We start from the raw sequence: 20,803 nt of genomic DNA, 5'->3' as shown, positions 1-20,803 counted from the left end.
GGTCTTCATCTCTTGACCTCGTGATCCACCCGCCTCGGCCTCCCAAAGTGCTGGGATTACAGGCGTGAGCCACCGCGCCCAGCCTTGGGTCAACATTTTAATCTTTATAATCTAGTTTCTTCTAGTCACACTTTGATTCTTTGTCACTTAAATGATTTTGTATGCAGCTTTCTCCACCTTGAAGTGGCATAGTCATGGAGATTTATCAAGGGTGTTCTTAGACCTGACAGAACCTAGGCCTGTAAGAACTCTCAAAGGGTCTGGTTTTAGAGATCTTTCTAATAAGGCCTCCTCAAAGAGGCCAGGGGACTGTGATTTGCTTTTGTTCTTTACAACCTCTTTGTGTATAAGATGATGAAACAAGTGGGCTACACTACTGAACAGTAACAGTAAAGTAACTTTGGGTGCAGGCTTGGGTAGCCTTGAAACAGTGGAAATGGCCCTGAGCTGGAAGCCCCAGTGCATGTCCCCAGGCCCACTTTGCCACTGCTGCTCACACATCCTCAGGTAGGTGGTGCCTTCACCTTCCTGATTGCCCATTTCCTTTTTGTACAATAAGATGAAGATGCTGTCATCTACCTAAGAGAGTTAGTGGGAAGATTAAGGGAGACATGTGTGAACATGCTTTCTATACAGTAAGCACTCTTTAAATGCTGAGTAGGATTGTTCTTATCAGACTTAAGCAATAGTTATTCATTTCCTAAGCAAAGGTAGTTTTATACATCCTTTTCTTAAAGGTTTGTCACAAATCTAGTTCCTTATACATTTGGTAACAATTGTGTTGTAGTGGCTTATGTTCTCTTGTTCATATTCTTATTTTCATAATAACCGTTGAATTACAAGTCTTATAAAGCACAACTGCAATGTGGAATAAAAGACACGTGTTATTAATTGTTTAGAAACATATTTGACAATACAAAGCATAGTACTCTGATGCAAGACTAACATTCTGTTAGAAAATAAATTCTTACAAAGGCCTCAGCCCCATCCAGTCGTAATGTGCCTGTGAAGCTTGCTTGCCTTACCTTGGTACCAACGACAGGCTGTTTTTATGTACTTGTGCTTTTTAAAATCCTCATAGAAGACATCAGTGTTGTAGCATTTTTTGGTAGTAAATTCTTTTGGCCTTTGAGTTTTATAATTCAATTTGTAAGCCACGACCCCTCATAAACTGCTGTTATCACCCTGATTAATTGAGAGCCAATTTGCCGTTGCAGCTTCGTCACTTGGGGAATGACGAAGTCCATATCGTCTGGTCTGAACACTCCAGAGATTACCGCAGGGGTATTATCCCAACCGCCTTTGGAGATGTTTCAATCATTATTTACCCAATGAAGAATCACATGTTCTTCATTGCAATAACGAAGAAACCTGAGGTATGTTTTCATTGCATTGTTACACTGACTCATACGGCATTTGCCATGTGATTCACTGACACTGAAAATCAGTAATTGAAGTATGTTAAAGGGGACTCTCATCCAATTGTTGAATGTCTTTACATGCTATATAGCAATTAAATATGAATTGGGATTTTCAAAATTTTTCATCATGAGCACAAAATTTTATTATTGTATTACTAGGCCCTTTTGGAAATTATAATGTCAAATTTATTAGTTTCTAAATGTTTTAAGTTTCCTAAATTTTGTACTTTTGAAAAATTATAACTTGAAATTTTTGGCATGGTGATTAATAATAAGAGTTGAAGGAACCCCACGTCACATCTAGCATTTTGTGGAGAACTGTGGGTATAGAATCCAACCTTGCCTGGTATACGGACGCTTGCTGAGCCTGTGACTGTGCTAATGGGGTCAGTCCTGCATGATTGCAGGCATGTCCATGAAGAGGCCGAGCCTCTGGAGCACAGCCCACGTGATGAGTTTCAACAATTGGAGCACCTTGCTACAGAATCAATTCAGCCATGTCAATTGGTATTGATCATGGGAAGAGCTGGAACAATCCAATGATCTGTGTGCTGTATAATAAATTGGCTGCAGTTTCGATCCTTTTCATACCTCTAGTGGTGTTTTAGCCATGCTTTATGTAGCGACTGGTTTTTGTTTTAGAATTACTCATAGAAAGTTGTTTTTAAAGTTTTAAAATTAAACGTTAGTATATTAAGCCATTCCTCAGGAGGAATGACTATGTTTTTCAGCTTGATAATAAATATAATCTTCATTTTAATTTCAAGTTGGTTTCCTGAAGGAGCTGAAAGTTACCCTTCTGAAAACTCTTTTAAAGCTTTGAAATAATAGGCAACAGATTTATTGTTCATTTTGGGATTTATGACCTGATCTAAAGGGTTAAAGTTGTTAAGATTAAATGAGCTAATAAATAGAAAGTGCTTCAAACAGTGACAGGTCCAGAGTAAAAGCTACTTAAGTGTTAGCTGGTATTATTATTGTTGTTGTTATTTTTTGTTGTTACTACTTGGAGAGGGAATACTTAATGATTCCAAGTTTAACATGCTTATTATTCTCAGAGTAAATGCAGTGTGGGTCAACTCCTGAATTCATAAAAGTCCCATTCTCGCTGTTGCAAAGCCTGACATAAAGGGAACCCTCTTTTCTATTCAGGGAACGCAGATGCCAAAAGTCGCTTCATATTAAATATTTGCATCATTTTGATTCTGATCTCCATGTGCATGAAGTTTTTCAGTTTTGTGTATGAAAACGGCTCTTAGTGCTAACATTTGTATTTGTCCATGAAGAGCACTACTTTAAAGAATTAAACTGAAAATTTTAATATAAGGGAACCAGTGAATTTAGTGTCTTGTAGATTTCAAAAATAGGAAATGTGTTTCTTTAATATTTAGTATGGAGTAATTGGCTTTATTAGCTCATTTTCAACATGGTTCTCTAAAATGTCATTTATTGTCCTAAAAAGTCACCTTTATTTTTAAAGTAAATAAAGAGCATACGAGGCATTTTAATTCACTTTATAGAATCAAAGTGATTTTTTAAAAAGATAGTACACTTAAAATGCATGAAAATAATTATTAACATACCTTGTAAGATTCTTATAAAATGTTTGTACATTTTATGAATTTGGTTATAAATTCTGACAAGAGGAATTGAGTAAATTGCTTTCTTAATATTTTAATTCAAAAAGCCTAAAAGGAAGAAGAGAATAATGGCCAACTGGAAATTTAGTATTATCCCTACATTTAAAGTACAAACCATTACAATGTAATAAAATTAATCCAGACATTTCCAGGGCAAGTGTGGCTGACCTTTTGTTCACCAACCACTGACCCCAGGGTGAATGCAAGAGGCTTGCGGAGGGAAAGTCTGTTTGTTTGGCTTCAGTCCCTGGTATTTAAATTGCATTCCCTAATCAAATGAAAAGGCTGTCCTCTCTATCAGGTTACAGAATCCATGGCAACATTTGGCCTTTTATGTCCATAATGTTAGCCTTTTTGTTTGCATCTAAGTAGAGACACCTGGAGCAATGTTAACATTAACCGATTTAGCATTAATAGCTTCATTATATAAGAATTTCTGATCAGATAGCTGTTACTTTTGTTATATTGCTTCAGCTTGTATTGTTGTCATTTTTTATCTCCCTGCTTGGCAACCAGGCAATGATTTGCAAATTTTTTTTGTCTTGATTAATTAAGCAATATAATTATCAGTAACCGTGATGCAGTCTTTGCTCAACCAAGCTTCTGAGAGAAAACAATGGTAAGTCTGTTAGTATGAATGCATTCCACGCGTCCCAGATGCATGAGGATATTATGGACAATGAGGGGAAAGGCCGCCTGTGAGCGAGGACAAAGGGTGCCACGCAGACTCGACACACTGCACATACCGCCAGGGACATGCTGCGGGCTCCCTGGGACACAGACGCCTCGTTAGATTACAGCTAGTCAGCAGAGATTAATTCTCAGCCATTTGGTGCAATAATTTACCCATTCCCCAGCCTTTTAACTAGTGCTCCTTACTGTGGAAGGGAAGGCTTTGTACTCATAAGGTTTATTTAACCTTGCCTGCTTTTAGGGATCTCCACCAAAATCATTATTTTTTTTCTTAGAAATTGTAATGACACAGTGGCTTGAAGTTAAGGAATATTCCTTTTGGAGGACAGGATATGTATAAGTTTCTGCAAATGTAGGTAGAGTCAAAGGTATTCTTTTAGCACCTGTATATTTCATCTGAACATAGTATGACTCTGTGGTCTCAGTACATTTATTTTACTGTTCTCTGGGCAGCCATACTTCTCTAAGAATAATTCTAATCCTTTTTAGGAGGAAAAAAAAAACCTCATCAGTACACAAAAGTCTTGCTCATTGGATAGAGTCATGCATATTCAAATTGTACTTTCATTCACTTGGCCTCATTAATAGCGTATGTAATAATGTAGGGCTATTTGTAATACAAGCTTACAGGCAGCATTGCTTCCAAGTCCTTTGAAATTTAACATATTTCGCTTTTTCATTCCATACACCTCCCTTAAATATACAAATTATGTGCCTGGCAGAATCCGCCTCCTCTTAATAATACACAGCATTTGTGAATGGTATGTTGAAGAAGTGTGGGTGTGCTTGTGTGAGTGCATAAAACCCTCTCATCTGAGAAGGCCTGTTCACTTCTTGAGCTTTGTATTGAACTTCTTTTTTTCACTAAATAAAAAAAAAAAAAAAAATCAGTGTGCTTAGCAGCATCATTTCATTGTTAAATGACTATCAAAATAAGTCCATCTCCATAAATATTGACACAATAGTTCTTTGGCCATAGAAAAGAAATGTGTTATTGTTAGACTTATGTTTTTTCCAGCTTTTATTACTAAGTCCGCAGTCAAGGAAAGACTTGCATATAGAGCAGAATGTGAGTGATTCAACGGGTTTGTGAAAATGCCCGATTTGTTCTTCAGAGAAGCGGTTCATAGAGCCTCCACACTGTAGTGAGTACCCACACTGCTTTCTCTCCCTTTCAGTATCTGGAAAGCAATACTGGTGGCAAAGTGTTTGCCTTTAGAAATTTTTGAAGGTAAGTTTTAGTGGTTTGGGCACGTTTGTTTCCAGGCATAGTAGTGGTTGATGGTGACCAGTTGCCGGAGGATAGATGTTCAGAAGCAGCCTTGAGAAGGAGCAGTTGAGACAAGAGGAAGTTTTGGTGAAGTGTCCCCCTGTTCACCTCAACCAGAGTGTCCTTTTTGTAAATGGGAAACATGCTAATGTCCTCTGAACTCTACTTACTCAGCCCTGGTACATATGCGCATGGAGAAAAAATGATACTGATTTGGTCATTTCTGAAAAGCATAGGAGGGAAAGAGTAATAAGACAGGTGATGGGACACCAGAGTTCCAGTTCTAAGCCCACCACAGGCTGGTAGGTGTCTTGGGCAGATCTTTCCATTTCTTTGAACCTTAGCTTCCTCAGCTGTGAAATGCTGGTTGAGAACCAAGGCTTCGCTGTAGTCCTTTCAGGGATTCTAAATGCCTTTTTTGGGATCCTCTTGTTCCTAGATGCCTGTACATGATTAATCCTGACTATCCCCAGAGCATCATGGATGTAGTCACTGACTTGAAGTTTCAGCATCTTTTGTGAGAGAGAGAGAGAGAGAGAGAGAGAGAGAGAGAGAGAGAGAGAGAGAGAGAGAATGTGTGTGTGTGTGTGTGTGTGTGTGTGTATGTGTGTTCCTACATCCCTTTTCAGAGTGACATCTAGCCCAGGACCTATGCCTGGAACAGGTGCCCAGAAATGCTGGGAAAAGGCTGATATGCCAGAAGTTACAAGAGCATTTGTACGTGGGATGCTGAAAGGAGCCTCGGATTGGCACTGAGTTTGAAAGGAAATCTTTTAAGCTTACTAGTTTGGCCTCACAGTATAGGGAGTGTGTTCGACTTTGTAACATGGTTATGTAAATTTCTTTCTTTTTATTTATATGTGCAGTTTTCTTAAATATTTATTCTAGTCTCAACCAACTAACCTGTTTAAGAGTAAATCATGCCCTTTAAAATACTCTGGGAAATTCTCAGAGAAAGTATATTGGTAACCTTTGAATATACAAAGAATTATTTATTTAGAAAAGATCATTGAAAATACCAAACAACCAGAATGTACCAAAATGTTTATTAAATGGATTACTATATTATGTTCTTTTTGGATAATTTGTGATTATTGTTATTAGCATTATTTTTAGTAAAGGAATGACATTGAGAACTATGTGAAAAGGCATCTGTCATTTGCAGATGTTAAATTAAAATCAAATTTCTTCTCTAATTCATTGCCACTTCTAATTAGAGGAATTCCCTGGATACAAGGGATTTGTATTATTCCTTTTGTTCAGTTTTTGAAAGACTGAGTCACCCACGAGCAGTTGCTGAAGAATACTAAAGAACATTTATTTATACAATAAGCCGTGCTGCAGATGGAAGAAAATCTATAGCCTGCTATTATTAACTCTTAGCTGTGTTTTATCTTTAACAACAATTTGGCTTTTTAGACTTGCTTCTCAATTGATTTTCCTCAGAAGTTGACGTTGTTTCCCTTTAAGTTGGTCTTTGCATATACGTCTTCCTCTTATTTGCTTCGTCCTCTCTCCTTTGGCGAGCCAGAGCCAGCCTGTGTAAGTGCATACCAAATGGCAAATGGTAGTGTAAGAAAGCAAAGCAGCTCTCATTCTCTGCCTCTGAGCCACTCAGTAGGAGGGGCCTTTTGGCTCAAGAGACAGCACGCTCCCCAAACCCCTCGGCATGTGACTTCTAGGTTCCTACACACAGTTATCCACTCAGCCTAGCAAGGAGGATGGACATCTGGAACACACCGAACTTCTGCGAAAGGGAAGCAGCGCTCATTGCCCCAGAATCAGAGAATTTATCTTTTCAGTAGTATTTTCTGTGCTATACTTGAAATGTATTAGTTTTTTGGTGCTGGGTTTTTTGCTCTTTTGTGTTTTTTTTTTCATGAATACTTTCATTACAAGTCCACCTCACCTATTACTGGACTGCTTTTAGTGTAAGCCATAAGAGGAAGTACACTTATTTTTTTATATAGAATATTTTTTAAATAAATTTTTTGAAGTGTGGTGTTACTAAAGATAGAAGAAAGGGTTATTCTTTCCTATTTTCTTATTTGTTTTTTATTAGAACCTGGCAACACGAATCATCTTAGACTATGAGTAGGTCCTTGATTTTCCTTTTTCGAATGGAAACACCTGCATTTTCTACCAGTACTATCATAGAGGGAAAGCTCGTTGTTAGTCACCCCTTTAGAACTAAGTCTCACCCTTCTTCTCTTCCGTTTGAATTCTCACAGATCTGACCGCTTCCTCTGTGCAGTAGACACTGATATCAAAACAGCTTTGCCCAATCTTTGCAGTTTTTAAATTTTTGTACTTTAATTGTGGAAACTTTTCCTCAAACCCACCAAACAACTGTGGCAGTGGAAGAAGGCTACTCAGGATCCTAAGGCCACTCCCATCACCCTTTCCCCTGGCCTTTCATACATCTTCATGAAGCAAAACACAGATGGTCACAAGAGACCTTATTCTAGAAATGTAGAAAGGGGCAACAGACTTGGTTAATGCCCAGGAATCAGTCCCTAGGGAGCGGGAGTCCTTCATTCAGTCAAGCAGGCAACATCTATCTATTGAGGCTGCTTCATGACAGGTACTGTGTCAAGGGCTGAGGGTCCCACCCTCCTGGAATCTAAATTTTAGTAAGAGAGATGGCCAGTAAATAAATAAATAAATAATTGGTTTAGCCAGAGTCTTTTTTTTTTTTTTTTTTATAGGAATAGGTGTTTCAAAGTAAAGCAAAGCAGAGTAATAGAATGGGCAGGAGGGAGCCTGCTTTAATTCAGATAGTGAGATATCTGGTTTCCAGCTCAGCATATAGGAAGCTTGATGGTCATCAATCCCATCCTTACAGCAAAAAAATAGAACAAGCTGACAATTCATCAGAGAATTGAAGTGGCCAGGCAGACTCCTGTCCCTAAAGTTAGAGAGACAGACAGGCAGATACAGAGAATCACAGCTTATCAGAACAGAAGCCCAGGAGCACAAACCTCTGGGAAACCAATACCCCAGCAGGAATACTTAAATTATAATTTGCCAGTTGCAGGAGGCTTAGTGTGGACAAATCTGAGAGTTAAATAGAGTCAAGTGCGGCTGGCTCACAATCCGCCACACTTTTTTACCGCTAGGATACCTACCAGGTTCTCACAGTAAAAACTAGAGGAAAATCCCCTCTTTGGCAGAAAAAGGGAGAAAGCAGCCATTTGGAAATACAGTTGATTTTTGAGCAGCATGGGTTTGAACTGTGTGGGTCCACTTACCCATGGATGTTTTTCAACCATACACATGGTATCCAGAAACCAGTTTTTTTCCCTTTTAGCCTCTCATTTTTATCCTTCATTATTTCTGGTCTGGTACTTGATTCTCTCATTCTTCATTAGAACTTCGATTGTCTAAGATTTACTTATAGGATCTTATTAGAAATGTGGGAAAAACATGTTGTTTGTAGTTCTAATGAAATGCCTCCAAGAAGTTCTGTCTTCGAGTCCATATACAGTATTTGTGGGAAACAAAACCCATGCAGATGGAGTGCTGACTTTTAGTATCTGTGGGCTAATTTCAGGAATGACATATGCTTGGATTTTGGCATGCACAGGGAGAGGGCGTTGGTTCTGGCGCCAGTCCCTCTCGTATACCTAGGGATCCCTGTATTCCTAAAGTATTTTGTTATTCTTAACAAAGTCTGCCCTCAAGAGAAACTTTTTTTTGTCGAGGGAGCCGAATCTGGCTCTGTCACCCAGGCTAGAGCACGATCTTGGCCCACTGCAACTCCCACCTCTGGGGCTTAAGCAATCCTCCCTCCTCAGTCTCCTGAGTAGCTGGGACTAAAGGTATATGCCACCATACCTAGCTAAGTTTTGTATTTTTTTTTTTTTTTTTTGAAGAAACGGAATTTCACTGTGTGTTATCCAGGCTGGTCTCAAAATCCTGAGCTCAAGTGATCCACTCACCTCAGCCTTTCAAAGTGCTGAGATTACAGGCGTGGAGCCACTGTGCTCAGCCAAGAGAAACTATTTTAACACAGCCTCTCTGGCCTGGGAGAAGGGAAGCACCATCAACTCCCTCTGCTCTTCCTGTCTCGTCTAAGTTGGGATTGGAAGGAGACAAGAAAACAAACTGAGAAGCACTTTTGAAGGTCACAGTCTAGGGTCGCAGGCTCACTGAAAGACTGAAACCTAATCCTAGGACTGCAGAATGCTTCCTCTTCCCCATACATAACTACTGTATCAGGAGGGCTTTTGTGTAGTAACAGGGAGTACAGCTGAAAGAACCGTACATCCTAGATCTTATTTAAGTTCTGTAAGAAAGCCTAGAAATAACATGGGAGATAAAAGCAAGGTCATCCAAAGAAATTTTAACCTCCGACATCTACAGCTACGGAAAACAAGAAACAGGGCCTGTTAACCAGATAAACCTAAAACCCCACATTTAAGGCTTGATTACTTCAGTTCATTTTACCCAATACATCATGTGTAGCTTTCAACAAAAAAAATATAAGGCATACTAAAAGGCAAAAGGAACAATTCTAAGAGACATAGCAGGCATCAAAACCAGACTCAAACATGGCAGAGACTTTAGAATTACCAGATTGGCTATTTAAAATAACTGTGATTAAAATGCTAAGGATACTAATGGAAAAAGTGGACAGCATACAGGAAGAGAGGTCTAATGTAAGCAGAGAGTAGAGACTCCAAGAAATAATTAAGATGAAGCGCTAGAAACCAAAAACCCTGTGGTAGAAACAAAGAATGCCTGATGGGCTCATCAGTAAACCGGGCATGGCCAAGGAGAGAAACTGAGCCTGAGGCTGTCAGTAGAAACCGTGAAACTGGAATGCAAAGAGGATGAAAGGTTGAAAAACGTCTGAACAGAACTTCCAAGACCTGAATGACAATCACGAAAGATGTAATGACATATAATGAGAGTACAAGGAAGAGAAAGGAGAAGAAATATTGGAAATTCTCATAGCTGAGAATTTTTAAAAATTAATGACAGATCCAGGAAGCCCAGGAATATCAAGCAGAATAAATACCAAAATATCTACACCTGACACTCATGGAGAGCAGAAAACCAAAAACGAAGAGGAAATCTGAAAAGGGCCACAAAATATTTACACCTGACACGTACAAAGAGCAGAACACCAAAAACGAAGAGAAAATCCTAAAAGGGCCACAAAATATCTACACCTGACACGTACGAAGAGCAGAAAGCCAAAACGAGGAGGAAATCTGAAAAGGGGCCAGAGGGCTCCTGTGATGGCACCAATAGCCACAGAAGAGTAAGGGTAATAAGTAGGACCTTTCTTCAGAAACTGAGGAATCAAGAAGAGAGTGGCGTAATATATTCAAAGTGTTGAAAGGGGAAAAAAATAAACCAACCTAGAATTCTGTACCTAGAGAAATACTGTTCAAGAGTGAAGGAGAAAGACCTTCTCAGATGAACATTGAGGGAGCATGTGATTGGTAGGCCTGCCTTGGCTTTCCTTCATCATCAAAAAAAAGAAAAAGAAAAGAAAATTATATAAGTCATAAAGGTGGATCCACCTAAAGAAGGGAAAAGCTTTAGAGAAGGAAGAAACATAGGTAAAATTAAGTCTGTTTTCATCTTCTACTTTTTTTTTTGTTTTGAGAGAGGCTCTCAGTCTGTTGTCCAGGCTAGAGTATAGTGGCATGATTATGGCTCACTGCAACCTCGACCTCCCTAGGCTCAGGTGATCCTCCTAACTCGGCTTCCTGGATGGCTGGTACTGCAGGCACATGTTACCATGCCTGGCTAATTTTGTGTTTTTTGTAGAAACAGAGTTTTGCCATGATGCCCAGGCTGGTCTTGAACTCCTGGGCTCAAGTGATCTACTCACCTTGGACTCCCAAAGTTCTGGGGTTACAGGCATGAGCCACCACACCCAGCCCTTTTCTTATTCTTAATTGATCTAACTGATAACAATATGTTCCAAATAATAATAGCAACAAGTATTTCATGCTTATAGCATATGGGTAAGTAACAAATTATAGCACTGTTGAAAGGAAGGATAGGAGGGAAGAATTGGAAATACTCTTTTATAAGGAACTTCCACTGCCTGTGAAGCAGTATAGCATTATTTGAAAGTGGACTTGGATTAGTTATAAATGTATTTTCAGACTCAGAGCAATCACTGATAAAACATTTTTTAAAGAATTATGATATGCAGAGAGAGGAGAAAAATTGACTTACATAAAATTCTCAGTTAACACTGGAGAAGGCAGCAAGTGAGTGGAAGCCCAAAAAAGAAAACAAAGAATAAGGACAATGAATAAAATACATGTAAATGGTCTAAATATATGAATTAAAAGTAAAGGGATGGAGAAAGAGATCCCATGCTAACACTAGTCAAAGAAAGCTGGAATAACTACATTAATATCAAATATCGCTGACACCAGAGCAGGGAAAGTTATCAAGGCTACAGGGGACATTACATGGCAGAGCCTGCAAGGCCACAGTGAGGAGTTGGCCCAAATCCTGAACTTGAGGAACTAGAGCAGAGGTGTCCAATTTTTGGCTTCCCTGGGCCACATTGGAAAAAGAATTATGTTGGGCCACACATAAAATACAGTAACACTAATGATAGCTGATGACCTTTTAAAAAAATTGCAAAAAAAAAATCTCATAATGTTTTAAGAAAGTCATGAATTTGTGTTGGGCCACATTCAAAATCATCCAAGGCCGCATGTGGCCTACAAGCCATGGGTTGCACAAGCTTAAGCTGCAACACGTCTGTTAGCCCCTCCAGCCTCCATCTCTTGCTCCATAAAGTAGGGGTAAAGTGCTGGCCTCATGGGGCTGCTGTAAGAATGACATACTGTACATCGAGCACCGAGATCAGAACCTGGCCCCGTATTGGGGGTCATAGTCATTGGGCTCATGATCAAAAGTGAAATGTTCCTGAGCTTTTAAACCCCTTGTCTATGATTCTTTTGTTATTTTCTTAATCTCATAATCCAAAAGTCTCTATCATGTATATTATTATTTTCATCTGTAATCACTAGGAATCATCGGCTCCAAAGGCATCAAAAGGAGAATCACTTACAGACCCAGTTAAGTGAGGCGCTCCGTCTTTAAGACATGTTCATGGAGATGCCGCATTGCTGCCGGGGAAGACTTTCTCACTGTTTGGAAACCCCTTTCTGTGTTTGGTTCAGGCTCTGCAAAATAGAATTTCAATCTGTTTTGCCCGATGAACCATTTCCAGAGCAGCCTCTCCTCAGAGAGTGCTGCTTTGCTGGTGCTGCATGGAGTTATTCGTTCCTGGAGGACAGTGCCTGGCCTTCCCCTTCCCGCATACCATCCTGAACCGTACAAGAAGTCATTGAGGCTTGAACACATTTTACTGTTCTTAAAATGTTTATAAAGTGTTCAGTGCATGGGCTCCACGGTGTCTCTGGTAAATAATGTGACTACTATTATTTTTCCCAATAAGAAAATTACTGTCTTTTGGTACAATATCTTAGTGGATTTATCTGTTACCCACGTTGACATCTCAAGCAAAAGTGTACAAGTACAAACACACCCTCTCAATTCATAATCCCTGTGGAACTGTGAATTTCCCAGAGGGGGAAACTGTCAGATCCTCGAATCCTAGATCACAGAGGTGAAGGGACCATTTCAGGTTGTCTGTTCTAACCTTTATTGGGACACCCCTGACACCTTTGTATTTGTGCACCAACGTCGCTGGAGCACAAGATTAGTTCAAGGTCCGTATAGCTCTCTGAATATCCAGAAACCACTTTTTCCTCCCTTTTAGTGTCCATTTTTATCCTTCATTATTTCTAGTCTGGCACTTGATTCTCTCATTATTCATTAGAACTTCTTGATTTTCCAAGATTTACTTATAGGATCTTGTTAGAAATGTGGGGAAAACATGTTGTTTGTAGTTCTAATGAAATGCCTCCAAGGAGTTCTGTTTTCCTAAGTCCATTTGCAGGATTTAGGGTGTTGCACACAGTTTCCCTGGTGTGTGAGTTAGTGCTTTGTTATTGGCAGATCACAAAGAGAAGACCTGCTCTGCAGTATGAGGTTCCGCAGGTCTCTTACAGGTTAAGCTTCGATGGATGGTCCTGATGCCTTAGAGATGAGGAAATTTTACCTTTGGAGCAGCTGGGGCCAAGCTTCTCAGGGTGACCATCCTTGGCCAGGCTCTTACATGGAAAGCAGCTCTGGCCTGCTCAACCCACTGACAACTCTCCACTTGCCCATTCTCCCATGTGTGTAGAAACTTTCACAGTTTTCTTTTCTTATTGGCTGCTTTTTCTAATTCATTGTTGCAATATTCCCTGCCAGTTACATTGATCTGTTTTAGAGATTGTGATCATGATTGCAGTTACTATTGACTTCACAGGCCCTTTCTTTTATCATTCTGTGATGTGCATTGGTATTTCTCTCCAAGTATAAAAACATGTACCTGACTTCACCATTTTGGTTTCTGGCCACCTAATTTGTGAGGACCACCCAACAGATCTGCAGCCTTTCCAGTTCTCACCACCCACCAGGTCTTATCTCCTGCTGACACACATAGTGAGTGTGCCTTCAGCTCAGATGGGAAACTTACACTGTTCTCTGTGTTGCTTTCATTTCGATGACCAGGACATGAAGTGGGTAGATGAGCAAGGGTGAGCAAGTACAGCAGTGCAGAGTCTTAACAGAAAGCTGGTGATCTCTGCAGGGCATTTCATCAAGTCCTGTATCGTCTGGCTCCCCACACCTGTTCTTCAGCCTTTTCACTTATCTCCATGCATTTCTGTAAATACCTATTCCAGAGCTTTCCATTCTTCACAAATTCAGTCTATGCATCTACACCTGCCTTACTTCCTTTTGTGGCCCTGCTCTGACTTCACTTTGCTCTCAGGAATCCCTCAGGAGCTCTGTGCAGCCCTTTGCCTTGTTCTATCCACAGTCTTTCTGTTTATTCATCTGTAATACTTTAATCATTAACTGTAGACACAGCATTCATATAAACCAGCTAGCACTCAGCTAAATTAGTATCTCATGAAATGCACTTTGGGTACCCCTGCCCTGGAAAAGAGAGCCAGACCCACCTCATATTTTCATTCCTGTTTTTACCATTTGTCTGGAGTGCTCCACTCTTTCCACCATGAATCTCTGCCAACACCCACGGTCATGACTACCTCCTACAGGAAGCCTTCCATGGCTTCTCTCAGCTAGAAATAACTCTCTGTAGCTTCAGAATATTTTATCAGTGTCTACCCTAAAGCTTTTTTTTTTCTCCTTTCGCCTTCTTGAATACATAGTTTTACCTCTCCTGCAAACTACTTTAAGATCAGAGACTCAACTTGTGTATATCTGTATTCCCCCACAGCCCTTAACAGAACTTTGATCAAAGGATGCAAATGAATGACTATTAAACAGATGGCATGTGAAATCTCTGGTGCTTTTGACCCAGAAATATTCACTGTAGTCTATAGAATTTTCAGACAAAGTTGTAGAGTCTTCTGAGTATTCACTTTTCCTAAAAGCTAACTTCTGGTATTTTAGAGAATGTATTTATATAACACAGAGACAGGAGTGTGTGGAAATAAACATTCTCTTTCTCAGAAATATACCTTACATTTCTCTTAATGTTTTTACAAATGTCTCAAAATTGTATGGTTTTTCTACCTTGCCTCTCATTGCGACAGTACTATTTGCAACATGCTTTCAGGGTTGATGTGACATTTTAACCTTTTAGTCACTTTATGAGGCCCACAGGGCAGACAACAGCACAAGCCCTTGTGCTCCAAATATGTATGTAATTAATATGAGTATAAATAATTTATCCAAGAGCACTTGATTCCGGTCCCAACTCCAGAATCCTGAATCCCAGTAGATGAATCTCTTTAAGATTCAGAGAGGTATCAGTTTTCACACCTGTATCCAGATGCTTTTTAGTGAAGGGCTGTTTATATTGTGTGTACACATCTTGTGTTCACATTATAGGTGTATGTGTGAAGTCAAGGAGAAATTTTGAATTTTAGACCTTTGTATTAAGTTACCTACCTCTTGCATAATAAAGGCAGTGCCAAAAATCTGGGCACAGAAATCACAGATATATCTATGTTATGAACACAATACCTGCAGTTTTTTAGCAGGATGAATAACTGGCGAAACTGGGTAAGTTAAGCCACGCCTATCATTTGTCGTTTTCAACGTGGCCTGCCTCTCAGTAGGCCCATCCATGGCAATATTCCAATCCTGGAGTCTGGAGGTTATCTGTGAGGAATTGGAACAGAGTTCAGTTTTTCATTGCCTTGCTTTGGAAGATCAAGATGTCTGCATTGCATCCTTGAAAGATTAATCCCCAGAAATCAAATGGGTATTTGATTCTTTTTGTTCCTGCCCCAACGACGGGGCGCCTCCTTGTGCTGGCCTGCTGGCTGTGTTGAAACATGGACTTCAGTGTCATCACTTCTCTGCAAAAGGCTTTTCTTTGCTTTCACAATATCTTGCCAAGGGGAGTCCCTGGGTATGAAGTGTCTTCATCTGGACTCAGACCTGAGAAAGAAATTAATTTAGGCTGTACCTTCTAGGTGCGTGCTTCCCCTGAACACTGTGCTTCTTAGTCAAGGAACACATGATAGGGGCTCCACATGCAGCTCCTAATCTGCAGGTGGTAAGGAAATCCAGTTTGTCAGCAGTCATGGAAAATCTTATTAATCCCCAGGCTTTGGTCAGCATGCTAGGAGAGGGCACTTATGAGTCAATCAGAAACTTGAGGTGGTTGTGAAATGTACATGCTCAGCAGAATGAAATACTGAGATCAGGTTCTGATTAGGACTAATACTTGATGTCGACTTCCATTAAATTTACCATTGAGCATGGGATTAGGACCAGGCGCTCCACGAGAACCCTTCCTCATCCACTTTGTACAGCAGCAGCATTGTTTCCCCTGGCAGGACCACTTGCCCTGTCTGTCCTGGAACCTCCTTTACTGCCTCAGTGTCCAGTGGTCTGCAGAGCCTGAGATACCTGACCATCAGTTTCCACTTCCCACTGAGAACACAATGTCTTCTTCTGCTAGGAATGCTGCTCCCTTAAGTATTAAAAACTAAAGTCAGAGACTAGAACCGTAGGAATAGGAAAAAATTACATGTGGGTCAGGAGGAGTAAAGTGAGAGGCACTACCCTCATCCCTCTGCCACACATAAACCTGAATATTCTGGTTATGGAAGAAATATTACCTTACATTGGTCCCTGGTTTCAAGGACATACCATACCTTATGGGTCAGTATCCCCACCTCATGGGGAAATATATCCCAGTTAGCTAAGTGAGTGAGTTTTCAGCAGTCATCAAACAGGCAGGAGGCTGTGTGGGTGGGCCCTCCTGTAACTCCACTGGTCCCATGTGCCTCACTCATACTGTATTTCTTACGACAGCTTAGACTATATCTTGCTATGAGGTAAAGCAAGTCTCTACCCAGTTCTTCCTTGGCTTTTTTAGCCAAATGCATTTCTGCAAATGTCTTGGAGTCAGCTTATCAAGATACATACATGCAATGCATTAAATCCATAGGTCAATCTTGGAAGGAAAGTCACAACAATATTGAGTCTTCTAGTCTGAGAACAAATCTGTCATTTTATTTATTTAGACTAACATCTCTCAGTAAAGTTTTGTAACTTTCTTTATACTTACCTTGTTGTATCTATTCCTGTGGAATATTTATATTTTTATGCTGTCGTAAATAATAATTCTTTTTCTAACCATTTGTTGCTGGTGGACAGAAATGCATTTGGATTTTCGGTGAGTTTATTTGGTATGCAGTGACTTTGATAAACTCTCCTTTCTATGGCAAATTCTGATTATTTGCCATAGATTATTTTGGAGATTCTCTGAGTACAGTTATACCATCTAATAAAAAAGGACAACAGTTTTGCTTCTTCCTTTCTAATTCATAACCCTCTGATTCTGCCTTGTATTACTGTATTGGCAGGGATCTCCAGTGCAGATGTCGGGAGATGTGATGTAGGACAGCTCTTTTCTCCTTAACGGTCTCACACATCAGGTTCTCAATGTACCACCATTTAGTGGTTATAACAGAATTTGGTAGATACTCTTTAACAAATTAGGGAAGTTCCTTTCTATTCCAAGATTGCTAAGAAATTTTTTCCATAATTGGGTTTTGAATTTTATAAAACACTTGTTTAAATGTCTTTTGAGATAATTATCTGACTTTTCTCATTCTATCTATTAATGTGGTTGTATACAGATTGATTTTTACTGAAAACTCACATATGTATTCTTGGGATATACCCGACTTGGTTATGATATTGTGTTGTTTTTTATCACATGATTGAATTGGCTTGCTGATATTTTGTTAGGGTTTTTGTAAGCATGTTCATGAGTGAGATTGGCCCTTCATTTTGGTATTAAGATTGTACTAACCTAATAAAATGAGTTTATTTTCGCTTTTCTTATACTATGGAAAGTTTGGAAGCTTCTCTGAAACTTTCTCACTCAGAAACCTTAGGTGGTTGTGAAATATACATGCTCAGTAGGATGAAATACTGAGATAGGTTCTGCTTAGAACTAATACTTGATGTCATCTTCCATTAAATTTTGAAGTTTCTCCAAAATAATAGTTATTTGTTCTTCGAAGATTTTATAGAATTTGCCAGAGAAGGCATCTGGGCTGGCATTTCCTTGTTAAAATGTTTTTTCTACTGTGACTCATCTACTTTAAAGCTCATAGAATTAGAGCTTTTATATATCATCTTGCGTCTGTTTGCTAAATTGTATTTTTTTGGCATTTGGCCATTTCATCTAAATTTTTTAATTTATAGGCATAAGGCTACATATATTTTCTAAGTATCTATAATTGGATTCCTTTTTATTTTTAAGATTATTCATTTGTGCTTTTTTTTTCTTGATTCACCTTGCCAAAGACTTGTCAATTGTATTAGACTTTTCCAAGAACCAACTTTTTTTTTCAACTTTTATTTTAGATTCCAGGGGTACATGTGCAGGTTTATTACCTGGGTATATTTCATGATGCTGAGGTTTGGGGTATAAATGGTCCCATCACCCGGTTATTCAGCGTAGTACCCAATGGTTAATTCTGCAACCCTTTTTCCCCTCCCTCTCCCTTCTAGTGGTTCCCAGTTTCTGTTGTTGCCATCTTTTTATACAATTTTTGTTGTTATCTTTATGTCCATGAGTACTCAATGTTTAGCTCCCATTTATAAGGGAGAACATGTGGTATTTGGTTTTCTGTTCCTATGTTAATTTGCTCAGGATAATGGCCTCCAGCTGCATCCATGTTGTTGCAAAGGACATGATTTTTTTTTTCATTATGGTTCCTTAAAACTGTCAATCTTGGTTCTCCTTTTTATTGCATGTTTGTTTTCTATTTTTAATGATGACTTTTATCTTTATTAGTTCTTCCCCTCTGCTTTCTTTGAATTTGTTTGATTCTTTTGGTTTTTCAGTATTTCTTGAGATGGGTGCCTATCTCATTATGTTGTCATCTCTGTTTCTTTCTAATATGAGCGTTTGATTCTACACAGTCCTTGTAAGTACTGCTATAAGGTGTAAATTATAATATCTACTCTTCTTATTTTATCAGTTAGCTTAACATGTTGCTAAATTTCCATTTCAATATTTTGTTCACCCATGAGTTATTTAGAAGTGTATTTCTTATTTCTAAACATAGAGGTTTGTGCCAATTATTCTTTTGTTGTTTGTTGTCAATAGCTTTTTGGGCACAGAATATGGATTATAAAATTTCTACCCCCTGAAATTTATTGAGATTTGCTTTATGACCTAGAACAGAGGTCAGCAAACATTTTTTGTAAAGGACCAGATAGTAAGTATTTTAGGCTTTGGGTCTGTGACAACTACATAACTCTGTCATTGTGCAGAAGTAGCCATAGAAAATGTGTAAGGGGCTGGGCGCAGTGGCTTACGCCTGTAATCACAGCACTTTGGGAAGCTGAGGTGCACAGATCACTTGAGGACAGTAAATCAAGACCAGTCTGGCTAACATGATGAAACCCCATCTCTACTAAAAGTACAAAAAAATTAGCTAGGAAGTTGCAGTGAGCTGACATTGCACCACTGCACTCCAGCCTGGGCAACAGAATGAGACTCTGTCTCAAAAAAAAAAAAAAAAAGGAAGGAAGGAAATAAGGAGGGAGGGAGGGAGGGAGGGAGGGAGGGAATACGTAAGTGGATAATTGCATCTGTGTTCCATTAAAACTTTATTAACTGAAATTTAAATCTCGTAATTTTCGCATCACAAAATACTCTTTTAATTTTTTTCCAACTATTCACAAAGTAAAAAGCATTGTTGGGTAGAGTTATTTATATGTTTCCATTATGATGAGTTTGTTAGTTGTCTTCTTCAAATCCTCTATATTCTTGCTGTTTTCTAGAAAATATTTCATTGGAAATACAATGTTAATAATGAAAAGGGCACATATTGTAAGTTTACAACATGATGGATGTTTTCAAAGTGAACACACTTGTGTAATCCCACCCCAGATCAGAATAGAGGATATTGCCAGCCCCCAAAATTTTCCCTTATGCCCCATCCCAATCACTAATACAATGAAGAAGTGGCTGCTAACCTGACTTCTGGGCCTGTTGATTCATTTTACTTGGTTTTGAACTTTCTGGGAATGAAATTACATAGTAGGAACTTTTTAGTGTCTGTTTCTTTCACTCATCATTATATTTGGATTATTTTCATGATGTTACATGTAGTTGTGGTTTTTTCATTTTCCTTACTGTGGAATATTCTGTTAGGTGAATATAACACAGACTTAATTTATACTCCTCTGGATGGACCTTGTGGCTGAGTTCTATTTGGTGAATAAGTATAACTTGCCTTTTCAGTTATGTGATGGGCAGAGTTGTAGAAAATTCTATAAAGTCAAATTTATTTTCTTTCTTACCCTAAAAAATTCTTGCTTATCCTAAGGTCATGAAGATTTTCTCATATTTTTTTCTGGAAGCTTTATGGTTTTAGCTTTAACATTTCAGTCTGTAATCCTCTCAATATTTGTGTGTGATATGCGATGAAGGTCAAGGTTCACTTTTCCATATGGCTCTCCAGTTGTTTCAGTGTCTTTATTGAAACAGACTTTTTTCTTCCATCAAACTGATATGCTGCCTTTATTGTAAATCAATTACCATGTAGGTATGGCTCTCTTCTTGGATTCTATATTTTGTTTTATTGAAATATTTTTTTATCCTGGTCCACTATAATGATTTCTTAATTACTATATTTTTATAGTGTGCCTTGAACTCAAGTAATGTCAGTCTTATTATCGTCTTGACTAAGCTATTTCTTTTCATTTTCCCATGAACTTAAAAGTATTTGGTACATGTATATTTTTTTAAAAGCTTGCCAGAATTTTGATTGGATTTTGTTGAATCTATAGTTTAATTTTAGAAGAATTGACATCTTAACAATATTGAAACTTCCAGTCCATGAACATTGTACATTTTTCTACTTATTTAGCTTGTCTTTAATTTATCTCATCACTGTTTGGTAGTTTTCAGTATAAATGTCTTGCACATTCTTCTGTGAAATTTATTCTGTTTTGATGTAATTATAAAAAAAATTTTTACATGTCTTTTCCCAATTGTTGGTTGCTTAACTTTCAGAAATATAACTGATTTGAGGAGTATATTGTTTTCTGAGACTTAACAAAATTCACTCTCCAGTTATAGTTAAATTTCTTTGGACTTTTCATGTACATAATCTTGCTATCTGCGAATAAAAAGAGTTTTACTCTTTGGGAGGCTGAGGCGGACAGAT

General features: G+C 38.6%; 1 protein-coding gene across 30 annotated transcripts in view; it reads left to right on the top strand.

Moving 5' to 3' along the window:
* RALGAPA2 (Ral GTPase activating protein catalytic subunit alpha 2) overlaps window positions 1-20,803 on the top strand; it is a 346,879-nt gene that overhangs the window by 238,701 nt on the left and 87,375 nt on the right. For all 30 annotated transcript variants that reach the window (XR_013535138.1, XR_013535137.1, XM_078371500.1 and 27 more), the window contains one exon: window positions 1,218-1,376. Coding sequence is in view for 28 of the 30 variants with exons in the window: in XM_078371500.1 (XP_078227626.1) it covers window positions 1,218-1,376 (159 nt within the window). In the remaining 2 variants the exon portion in view is untranslated. The remainder of the gene's footprint in view (window positions 1-1,217; window positions 1,377-20,803) is intronic.

This window comes from Callithrix jacchus, chromosome 5 (assembly GCF_049354715.1).
Source record: "Callithrix jacchus isolate 240 chromosome 5, calJac240_pri, whole genome shotgun sequence".
In the NCBI taxonomy this organism is placed as follows: Eukaryota; Metazoa; Chordata; class Mammalia; order Primates; family Cebidae; genus Callithrix; species Callithrix jacchus.
This window is presented reverse-complemented; position numbering and strand designations above follow the sequence as displayed.